Source organism: Pogoniulus pusillus, chromosome 10 (assembly GCF_015220805.1).
Source record: "Pogoniulus pusillus isolate bPogPus1 chromosome 10, bPogPus1.pri, whole genome shotgun sequence".
Classification (NCBI taxonomy): Eukaryota; Metazoa; Chordata; class Aves; order Piciformes; family Lybiidae; genus Pogoniulus; species Pogoniulus pusillus.
In genome coordinates, this window is record NC_087273.1 from 35,457,281 (window position 1) to 35,469,342 (window position 12,062).

The following is a 12,062-nucleotide window of genomic DNA, read 5'->3' on the forward strand; positions in this document are numbered from 1 at the left end:
CCCTTCCTCATCTTTGTAGCTATGAGATGGAGTCTTTCAAGCAGTTCCCCAAAGTTCTTCCTGAACTAAGGGGTCCAGAACTGGACACAATATTCCAAACATGAAAGATACATACCTTGGGTATCTTACCTAGTACACCCGGTACCAAACACCTCTTTCCAAGCAAGCAGGAAAAACAAAGGCACATTTCCCAAACAGACTACAAATAACTGACCAAGTTTTCAGAAGTTGTTAATACTGCCATTCTGATTGGAAATCAAAATTTTCACTGCCCTCAAAATTAAGGGATTTATTTTTCCATACTAAAATCCCAACACTTCCTCCTATCCCTAAACTGCCTCCTCTGTGTGAGTTCTGTCCTTAATTTAACAGGCAGAATTACAAAGTTGCTAAGATGTAAAAGCTTAATTTCTGTTTTGATCCAAATTACTCATAAAGCTACTTTTAAGACTGAAAGCATGAGGCAAGCCTCTATTAACCCACAATTTGGCCTGGGCTCCTAAACTATTCCATTCCCCAAAAACTACCCACAGGGTTGGAAGCATTGGAAAGTAACTTTATAGAAGTATTTAGCTTGGCTTCTAAATACACCTTTGCTCTTTACATAGAAACACTTCAATGTATGTAAGCAACTTTCACCCATGCCAATAAATAAGCTTCAGATTGGTTTGAAAGACTTCTCCAAGTGGGATTTATCTCAAAGTGGGCTTTTCCTAAAGAACGAAAGACAAACCAGGTAAGGAAGCTACAACATGAAGCCACATAAAAGATCAGCTCTCCAGGGAGTGACTTAAGAAAATGCAGGTTTCTGTAATTCTTAACTCCAGCTGAAGAGATCTTCTAGAGGGATTTCTCCCCAGGAATCTTCTCTATTTAACATTTTATGCATGGAGGAAGAATGATTCATGTTGTAAAACTGTTATGTCAGGATAGGGCATAGGAGTGACGCAAGAGTGTTTTCAGCAAAAGGGAATCTTCTGTCAAAGGAGAGGGAAAAGGGAAAGGAAAAAGATAAAAGGGAAGGAAAAAGATAAAAGGGAAGGAAAAAGGGGAAGGGGAGAGGAAGAGGAAGGGGAAGGGGAAGGGGAAGGGGAAGGGGAAGGGGAAGGGGAAGGGGAAGGGGAAGGGGAAGGGGAAGGGGAAGGGGAAGGGGAAGGGGAAGGGGAAGGGGAAGGGGAAGGGGAAGGGGAAGGGGAAGGGGAAGGGGAAGGGGAAGGGGAAGGGGAAGGGGAAGGGGAAGGGGAAGGGGAAGGGGAAGGGGAAGGGGAAGGGGAGAGGAAGAGAAGAGAAGAGAAGAGAAGAGAAGAGAAGAGAAGAGAAGAGAAGAGAAGAGAAGAGAAGAGAAGAGAAGAGAAGAGAAGAGAAGAGAAGAGAAGAGAAGAGAAGAGAAGAGAAGAGAAGAGAAGAGAAGAGAAGAGAAGAGAAGAGAAGAGAAGAGAAGAGAAGAGAAGAGAAGAGAAGAGAAGGCTGAAGAGAACTGCCATGCTTCCCATGAGGCCTTTCGTACCTTTAGCCTCTCCATGCAGAGGATTAAAACTCAGTGACAACAAAACTGTACTTGTGTAACAAACCACACAATTTCCCTCTGCACTACCTGGTGCAATGGTCGCTTTGGATTTTTCCTATCTGAATTCTGAGTTAGAGAACTTGGAATTTTCTAAATAATTCTAGAGAATCCACTAAGCTCTCTAAAATCTACTTTATGCCACTAGTGATATATTTTCTGTCCTGGTTCCACAGTGTTTCTTCCCAGGAGATATATCCTTGAAGTCCACTAATTTGCTTATGTAATTAAGGACTTGTGTGTGTGTGTGCAGACCTCTAGCAAATTCACATGACTGCTTTCAGTGTTGTTTAAAAAGAAGGTGTTAAAGCAGCTGCAATCAACCCAGAGGAAATACCTGTCTTGGCATACCAAAGTGATGTAGTCTAGAGAACAGCCATAGTTTCTCTAACTGTTTTTGGTAGAGATTGTTTATGTTACCATTAAGATGACTGCATAAACAGAAAAGAAAGGAGCATAACCTAAAAAACCCTCTCTAAAGCTAACAAATGAAGTTATTTTAGTGAATGCATACATAATCAATGATAATCATAGAATCAAGCAGATTGGAAGAGACCTCCAAGATCAGCCAGTCCAACCTAGCACCCAGCCCTATCCAGTCAACTAGACCATGGCACTAAGTGCCTCAAGCCAGTCTTGTCTTGAACACCTCCAGGGATGGTGACTCCACTACCTCCCTGGGCAGCCTGTTCCAATGGCATCATAAGATTCTTCAGAGATTCCTTCCAAGCCCTACTATTTTGTGATTAGTTCTAAGCAGGAGCCTCAGGACAGGTGCTGTATTTGACCCTGGAGAGTAGGGTACCTGCTTACTTGACACAAAGTGCTGGTACAAACCCCCCTAAACTGCTGGGGGAAACCAATAAACCAAACACAGCAAAAAGAGTGATTTTAGGAGAGAGGAAGCCTCCCTGAAGGGCCTCCCATGCTAGCAACCAAGCCACCCTGAAATGAGGACTGCTGCCCAGCTCTATGGATACAGCCCAGGGCTGGAGTGAAAAGTAAGAAATTCATAGGGAACCAAGAAACAGCACTGGTAAATGGGGTGAGAGTCCAAAACAGAGAACTTGTTAGTTCTGATCTCATTTCAGATTATGCTCACCATGGGGGCAAGGGTGGGTGTTCTGAAGTGATTTCCTTCTCGGTAGGAGCGACTGGGTTTGGTTCCCCCCAGACTACTCCAGCATGCCCAACACAGGGTATTTTTTGTTACCAAGCCATCAGAAAAAACTTATTCACAGTAACTGCTCTACACACCAGTTTACTGGAGTAAAAGTGGACACTGGAATAAAATCCACAAAGTTTGAAACTAGATTTTATGTGTTTCTTCTTGGCTATTTTAAAGTGACTAAAAGACTTTAGCTGAGACAGTACTGGGGGGGGGAACCAACATTCATTTTTCTTCTTTTTAAACAATGTTTTTACTCTTTGCATATATAATCCAATTTTTCTTCTGGCTTTCTCTGAAACTCAGACTTTTATTTCAAAATCTCACTTTTCTCTTTTTTTTTGGTCAGAGCAGCAAAGAAAACTCAATTTAAGACAGAACCTCAGGCATGCAGTATATAACAGATGAAACTGAAAACACATTTCTTCCCCATTTCCCACACTATAAACAACATGAAAGCTTCAGCACACACATGTATAAATTCCACAGTCTTGGCCACCAGCAAGTTACAAAATGAAGGAAGCTTTGAAAATGCAGTTAAAACAACTTCAGTCTCCCTCTCTTCCCAAGACTGGGGACCCTGTGCTGCCCTGTGCCTGGAGACAAGTGCATGTGTGGGAAGCTCCCTCACTTGAAATCCTTTGCCCCTTTGGACAAGGACTGCAGACTTGCAACTGAAGGATGAACAAAATCAACTGCAACAGCATGGTCAGCAAAACAAGAGAAGTGATTGTCCCCTGTACTCATAGAATCATAGAACTGATGAGGTTGGAAGAAACCTTTGAGATCATCAAGTCCAACTACTTGCCAAGAGCTCACAATCCCACTGCTACTGCCAAGCTGCTACCACTAAACCACATCCCTAAGCACCACATCCATATGTCTTTCAAATACCTTCAGGATCACCTCTCTGGTCAGACTGTTCCAATACCTGATAACCCTTTCTGTGAAGAAAATCTTCCTAACATCCAACCTGAACCTTTCTTGGCACAACCTGATGCCATTTCCTCTTGGTCTGTCACTTGGTCCTGAGGAGAAGAGACTGACCTCCACCTTGCTACAATCTCCTTTCAAGAGGAGGAAGGTCTAGCCTGAAACTCCTTTTCTTCAGGATAAGTGAGCTCAGTTCCCACAACCATTCCTCACCTCAGCACTGGTGAGATCACACCTCGAATATCTGGCTCAGTTTTGGGTCCTTCACTGAAAGATGGCCATTGAGGTGCTGGATCATACACAAAGAGGGACACCAATGCCAGTCAAAGGTTTGGAGCACAAATCCTATGTCCTGTGTCAAACAGTTGAGTGAAGTGGGGTTGTTTAGCCTGAAGAAAAGGAGACTTTCTCACCCTCTAAAACTATTTCAAAGGATGTTGGAGTGAGATGGAAGTCTCTTCTTGCAAGGAACAAGCAATAGGACAAGAGGAAAAGGTCTCAAGTTGCACCAATGGAGAGTTAGGTTGGGAAAAATTCCCTCACTGAAAGGGCCATCAAGCCCTGGAACAGGGAGGCCAAGGAAGTGGTAGAGTCATCATCCCTGGAGGGATTTAAAAGCTGTGTAGATGTGGTGTTGAAGGTCATAGTTTGGTGGTGGACTTGACAGTGCTCGGTTAACTGTTGGATTTGATATTAAAGGTCTCTTTCAATCAAAATGATTCTATGATACCACAGAATCAGGAGAAGAGTTCATATTTCAAACACATATTTATTCTTTTTACTCAATCACTGAAGACTGTGGAGAAGAGTGGAGTCTACCACTACAGAAAACCATATGGTTCTTGGATTTCCAAGCCAGAATTGAGCATAATAAATATGTATATAATCTAGGGGTATTCTCCTCTTTCTGTTTATTCTTTACATGTCACCCAGACAAACTCTGGCCAAGCACCAATCAAATATTCCAAGCAATCTCAGCATGGGGGATGGAGAGAGCACACATCATCAATAGGCTTCTAATTAGCAAGCTAGACCTGGAAGGAGATGATTGCAAAGTGCCTCTGATAAGCCTGGGTTCCAATGCTCACCACACATCACAAGTGGTTTCAGAAACGGAGCTCACGTTGTCTGCAAGGGGTAGGGAAAATGTACACAGCATTTTTGGCTGGACTGAGCAGGGGCATGTGTGGAGCAGATGCAAAAGCAGACATTTGTCTGCTGTCAGAGACCAACAGACGAAGAAGGCAGCATCTCTCAGCGATGACAGCTAACTTGCTTCTGGTGTCTGCCAGGAAAGTTGTGCTTCCCTGCGTGAGGCTGTGGGGCTGATACTGTGCCAGGCATAGCCGGTGCAGACTGCCCTCCTTATCACCTTATGATCACAAGAGTTGAAGCAGTTATTGAAATACAGAGAAGACCTGGAATGCATCTTAATATGAGGAAAGCTTCTTATCTAGAGTCCAGGCTTGATAGAGCAATCTTTTGGTGGTCTTCTCTTTCCTGGATAGTCTAATTCCTTCCCTGCTCCCATATCCTTTCCTTGCGATGTGACAGCTACTAATAATAAACTACTACACTCTTCAGAAAGAGGGAAGTTCCTCCTTCAAGAGAAATAACTCTCCTCCTCTACTCCATTCTGGTGAGACCCCACCTGGAGTACTGCGTCCAGCTCTGGAGTCCTCAGCATGGGAAACATATGGACCTGTTGGAGCAGGTTCAGAGAAGGACTCCAAAATTATCAGAGGGCTGGAACCCCTCTGTTGCAAGGGCAGCCTGGGAGAGTTGGGACTACTGGAAAAGGCTCAGGAGAGACCTCCTTGTGCCCTTTCAGTAGTTAAAGAGGGTGATCATGAAGATGGGGATAGATTTTTGCCAGGGCCTGTTACGACAGGACAAGGAGGAATGCTTTTAAACTAAAGGAGGGAAGATTTGGAGCAGATAGAAGGAAGGAAGTATTTTTTTAACAAAAAATGTGGTGAAATACTTGCCCAGATTGCCCAGAGAGGTGGTAGATGTTTCATCCCTGGAAACATTCCAGGTTGGGTTGTTTGGGAATCTGAGCAACCTGATCAAGTTGAAGATGTCCCTGCACACTGCAGGGAGGATGGACTAGGTGAGCTTTAAAAGTCCTTTTCAATCCAAACCATTTTGTGATTCTACACGACAGTGAAAGTATTTTGAACAAGAGCAGAAGGAGCACACAAGTCAATACACAACACTTTACTAACAGGAGCAGCTTTTACTATTGGTCACCCTCTGGATCACTTCAGCCAGAGTCTGGAATGCTGCATGTTGCACCTTCTACACGTTAGCATCACAGAGAGCAAAAGATACATCCTTCTGTATATATGAAAATGCAACTTCTAATTAACAACAGATTTTTGTGTGCCACAAAAATAATTCCAGAATCAGTCTGAAGCTATCAACCAAACAGGGGTTTTACCTCTAATATGGAAATCTCAGGGGTTTCATACAGATAATGACATTTTACTGAGCAACTACTCCTCAGTTCTTTTCTCTGCCACTGAAAGGGGTTATCTATTATGAAAAACACACTTACCAAGCATTGCCAACAGTGCAATAACCACACATCTATTATTCTTCAAATCTGTATTTTTTTTTTTGCTTGAAAACAGTTGATATTTACTTAACATATTGTAACAGATACTAAATCATTCTCCAGCCTGTTTTTTGGAGCCGTAATGTTAAGCATCGTGCACACAAGCAAACCACCACGGGAATGAATGCAAAAAGGGAGTAGATGTGTTGTTAGCAGCTGAGGTGTTACTAGGCACATTAGAAAATACAACTCTCTTATAGGTTGTAGACCTCTGTCCTAACCATAGAGATAGTTCCTCCAGAGTGCCAGAGGGTACAAGGAGCTGAGCTGTCACAGAATAATAGAATCAACCATGCTGGAAGAGACCTCCAAGATCAGCCAGTCCAACCTAGCACCCAGCCCTGTCCAGTCAATTAGACCATGGCATTAAGTGCCTCATCCAGGCTTTTCCTGAACACCTCCAGGGACAGTGACTCCACCACCTCCCTGGGCAGCCCATTCCAATGCCAATCACTCTCTCTGGCAACAACTTCCTCCTTACATCCAGCCTAGACATCCCCCAGCACAACTTGACAATGTGTCCCCTTCTGTGGCTGGTTGTCTGGCAGAAGAGATCAACCCTCATCTGCCTACAGCCTTCATTCAGGTAGTTGTAGACAGCAAAGAGGTCAGTCCTGAGCCACCTCTTCTCCAGGCTGCACACCCCCAGCTCCCTCAGCCTCTCCTCCCAGGGCTGTGCTCCAGACCCCTCACCAGCTTCATGAAGATGTGGGTGTCATCTAAACACACACCAGTAATTACTAGTAATCCCCAGGCTAACAGAAGCAAAAAGGACTCATTGTGTTTATCCACAAGTCTACTTGCTTTGGTTCACTGAAGATTACACAAGAAACCCTGCAAGGTGACAGTTTGCTGGACGTGGAGGTATCTACACATGGGCAGCATTTTAAACCATGCTCCTATAAGAACACAGAATCTTAAAATCAGTCAGGGTTGGAAGGGATCACAAAGATCATCTAGTTCCAATCTGCCTGCCATGCCCAGGGACACACTACCCTAGGTCAGGCTGGCCAGAGCCTCATCCAGCCTGGCCTTAAACACCTCCAGGAATGGGGCCTCAACCACCTCCCTGGGCAACCCATTCCAGCCCCTCACCACTCTCATGCTCAACAACTTCCTCCTCATGTCCAGCCTGAACCTACCCACCTCCAGCTTTGCTCCATTCCCCTCAGTCCTGTCACTCCCTGAGTGCTTAAAAAGTCCCTCCCCAGCTTTCTTGTAGGCCCCTTTCAGATACTGGAAGGCCACAAGAAGGTCACCTTGGAGCCTCCTCTTCTGCAGACTGAAGAGCCCCAACTCTTTCAGTCTGTCTTCACAGGAGAAGTGCTCCAGCCCTCTGATCATCCTTGTGGCCCTTAATATACTAGGTAACATTTTTTTTCCATAATTCTCCACATTTCTCCAAAATGCTCAGCAGAAAATGCAGTCAGGGACTGCAATAAAGATCATCTTGGACAAAGGTGATGACTGCTATAGCATGTTACAATGAGCTTATTTTCAATGGCTCAAATAAACACTCAGTAACACAAAGACATTCATTTAAAGCTATCAAACCCACATATGCTCCATTTAATTGCAAAGCTCTTAACTCCAGTAATTTCCTGGATATAAAGCTACTTGACATGAGTCCCAGCCTTTTTAATTTCCCTCACACTGAAATGCAGCATCCTCAGCTCATGAGGAACACATACATAAAAGCCTCACAGTCAGATCTGTTGGTGCCTGTCTGCTTTTTCAGGATGTGAAGACAACAGCAGTGTAAACACTCCACTAGTGCAGAATAAACATCACAGAACCACAAAGCAGTGATGACATAACCTGTATGTTATCTGGGCTTAATTTTCTGCAGCATAAACTGAGCATCTGCATCTCCTGCCCTTCAGTCCACTTTAGAACAGCTCATTAACAGGAACATTTCATAGGAGTTTTCCAGTTTTTAAGCAAAGACATATTCCTCCTTAGGACACTTGCCTCTGTGTATCTAAACACCTTGCCTCCTCCTGAATAAGAATGTCCTGGCTTAAACACCACATTTAAATGCTACTGATACAGTCTCAAGTTGTGGCCAGGGAGGTCTAGGCTGGATGTTAGGAGTTCTTCACAGTTAGAGTGATTTGCCATTGGAATGGGCTGCCCAGGGAGGTGGTGGAGTCGCCTTCCCTGCAGGTGCTCAAGCAAAGCCTGGCTGAGGCACTTAGTGCCTCAGTCTAGTTGACTAGATAGGGCTGAGTGATAGTTTGGACTGGCTGATCTTGGAGGTCTCTTCCAACCTGGTTGATTCTATGACATTTCACAGGTGACTCCGGGTGTCATTTTGCCAACAGCTTGCAGAGAGTATGCTTTAAATAGCAAAATGTGTTCCTGCTGCTTCTTTTCTTAAAGTTGGTAGACTTAATACAAGAAGAATTGTCCAGGATCAGGCCTAATGCAGGTGAAGCTCACTGTCCTCTCTCTCTGTGGCAATAAAGAGATGTCCACTGAAGAGAGTATGACTAGGGAAAGCACAGAGTGCTACAACCCTTGAATGAACCCTTAGGTTTGGGAGACCTGCAAAAATCCAAGATGTCTACTCCTGGGGCTGTAAGCTGAGGGCACTTCTTGCATCAAAGTATTACATACAGCCATGTGAATCCCTTTGTTTACTTTGGGAATTATTCCTTAAGGGAGAACAAAGGCTGTATCAAATGAGAGTAGACATTAAGCATGATCTTAACCACACACAATATGCTATTAAGCAAACATTGCTATAAAGGAGTTAACACAGAACTTCATGTTACTAACTAAATGTTACTCGTGGACCTTTTAGTCAGACAACTTATAGAATCATAGAATCATAGAATCAACCAGGTTGGAAGAGACCTCCAAGATCAGCCAGTCCAACCTATCACCCAGCCCTATCCAGTCAACTAGATCATGGCACCAAGTGCCTCATCCAGTCTTTTCTTGAAGACCCCCAGGGACGGTGCCTGACATATTCATCTCACACCCAAATCTTACTTGTTCTACCTGTTTAAAGGACTTTATTTTTCTTGTTTTCCTCTAAAAAGCTGCTATGAGAATATGCTCATAGCTAAAGCCAAGTGTGCTCAAATCTTCACTCCACCCATGCTAACTACGTGCTGCTTCAAGTAAACTTACTCCAGGATGACAATCAAACCCTCGGGGTGCAGAAGTGCCACCTGAGAGCCTTTCTGCTTTTCAGACTAGGATGGCAATAACGGAACCTGCACATTATCCCTTCTACACATTCACCTTCTCTCAGGTAAGTACTCCATATATTTGCTCCTTTTCAGCTGTAATCCACTCTTTGAAGAGTTCTCTGTGTTTCATGTGGTATGTACATTGGATAGACACAGCTGGGGTGGGCCCTTGTTTTGAAACATCTCACAAGCTGCAAATTGCCACAAATAGAACTCACCTTAACAGAAAATAAATCTACCATTTCCCACTGGCAGTGTCAAGCCATAGAATACAGGTAGCAATTCAGAGAATCAGAATGGTTTAGGTTGGAAGGGATCTCAAAGATCATCTACTTCAAATTCCCCACAATAAGCAGGAACACCTCCCACTAGAACAGGTCGCTCAAGGCCTCATCCAACCTGGCCTTGAACACCTCCAGGGAGGGAGCAGCCACAATCTCCCAGGGCAACCTGTTCCAGTGTTTCACCACCCTCACTGGAAAGAACTTCTTCCTAACATCCAGTTTAAGTCTCCCCTCCGCCAGTTTAAACCCATCCAAATCTCCACATCGGATCACTCTTGAGTGCACTTGGCCTAGTTCAATTGCCAAGACAGACATATGTTTCTAGTGTGATGATGACCTTGTGGTTAAGTTGGGCTGCAAGAAGCTCTTGCAGTGGAGGAATGCTGAATTCTGATTTTTCCTCTGTTGTTAAATAGCACTCTGCCAGCTTTGTTCCGCTTCAACTCCATTTACTTTTGTCAACTACTATGTCACAGGCTAGAAGTTTCATGGAAAAAATACTATGAGCAAGAGCAGTATCTTCATTCAGAAGTAAGACTTCTGCCCAAACAGTGTGTCACCTTTTTCATACTAGCATGCTATAGAGTGGCCAGCAAAAAACCATTGTGAGCCAAATTCATATGGTGAACGTGTTGCTTCAGAACAACTAAGGGAAGAAAAGAGGACATAAAGGAGAAAGGTGAAGATAGATGTGCATGACATTGCATAACTTCCTCTCTAAATGTGATGTCACAGATATGTTCTATAAGCTAAAATAAACGACCCTGCAAACTCGCCCATGCAGTTTGTCTTCCTTCTCTTTTTGCACTGGAAAGGAAACAAATTTGTGGCTTACCTTTCAAAACCAATCTGCCGTAATGTCTTCTCCCACGTTGAACCTATACACAGAGGAGAAAAAACAAACACCCTCAGTAAGGAGCTGTTACTGCCTGCACACTCCTACTCCTCTCCTCGTGCAGCTGGGATCTGTGTAGCAAGGTGATTTCTGCCCCCTCCCCCTACAGAAGTACTTGCACATAACATCTGTTTTCCCCAGTGAAGAAGTGTTGTGAAGAGGTTAGCAGAGGGTGTGGAGGGCTATCAGTCCATATAACTCCTTTAGATTGCAAAGCAGCCGGCCACTGCCACAGCTGACTGCAATTCCAAGGGTGGTCTCGTCTCCCAGAGCAACATGATCTGTACATGACTCCTGAAAGTGCTGAGCTGGCATCTCACATCACGCACTCTTCACATTTCAGCTTTTCATTTTACTGGAGTGTTTGCCTGATTCCTGCTGAAAGCTTTACAACTCCTTCTGAAATCCAGCCCTTCTCTTTTTAAGCAGAAGCATGAAGATCTAGCTCTGCTTTATTGTTTAACCCTTCATGCTCATACAAGCAGCAGCAAAAGACCCTGAAAGTCATCAAGGGCTCAGGCCCACAGACTACTCAAAGAGATGCGGTGCTGAGGGACATAGTTAGGTGGTAATTTGGCAGTGTTGGGTTAATGGTTGGACTTGATGAACCCAAAGTCCTCTTGCAGGTAAAATACCTCTTTGCTTCCATGATTTTATGATTCCTAATGGGCAGGCACCTCAAAGAATTGCCCTCAGTATGTCTGATACAACTTCCACCTAGTTTTTCTCAAAAATAACTCCCCCCATGCTGCAAGAAATGCATGACCAGTTTTGAGATCTTGGTAGTTTTTTAGAATCACTGAATCATTCAGGTTGGAAAAGACCTTTAAGATCAACAAGTCCAACCCTTTTGCTTATTTCCAGTCTCTTCCTTGTTACCATTACGTGGTCATTCTAAATACAGGCTACTAAGAGCACAAGTTTCTCAAATCATGCAGAGCTGTAAGGCAAATAGGTAGGAGAACACGAGGCTGGGCCATAGTTTGCCCTCTGTCCTTTTGCAGTCCCGTGGGAAATGTAACAGGCCTGCATTCAAGGTAAGAAACTGCAGCTCTTTTTGAATGCTTCATTGTATTTAATGTGAAATCAGAGAAGTGACAACAACTGCTGTTACTGATGCAGTCTGTCACCCAAAGAGAAATATAAACTAAGAACAGACAGGTTGCCTGCAAGGGACATTTAGTAGCACCAGAGAAACTCAAAGACAAGCAGCAAAGCTTCCAAGAAATGTTCAGAAAAAGCAGAAAGATGGGAACAAAGGAGCTTTGTCTGGTTTAAATGTGGAGAATTTCAGAATTAAATGCATATTGTGCAGTGACTATAACAAAATCATGGATTAGATCCTTTCCACTGACAAGCCAAGTCACATTTATCCAAAGCAGTATGGGAAAAGCTGTG

The 12,062-nt window shown here is 43.9% G+C and overlaps 1 protein-coding gene across 1 annotated transcript in view; it reads right to left on the reverse strand.

Moving 5' to 3' along the window:
• Positions 1 to 12,062, reverse strand: part of PIEZO2 (piezo type mechanosensitive ion channel component 2) — a 375,190-nt gene that overhangs the window by 200,018 nt on the left and 163,110 nt on the right. The window contains exon 4 of the mRNA XM_064150231.1: positions 10,605 to 10,647. Within this exon, the coding sequence (XP_064006301.1) occupies positions 10,605 to 10,647 (43 nt within the window). The remainder of the gene's footprint in view (positions 1 to 10,604; positions 10,648 to 12,062) is intronic.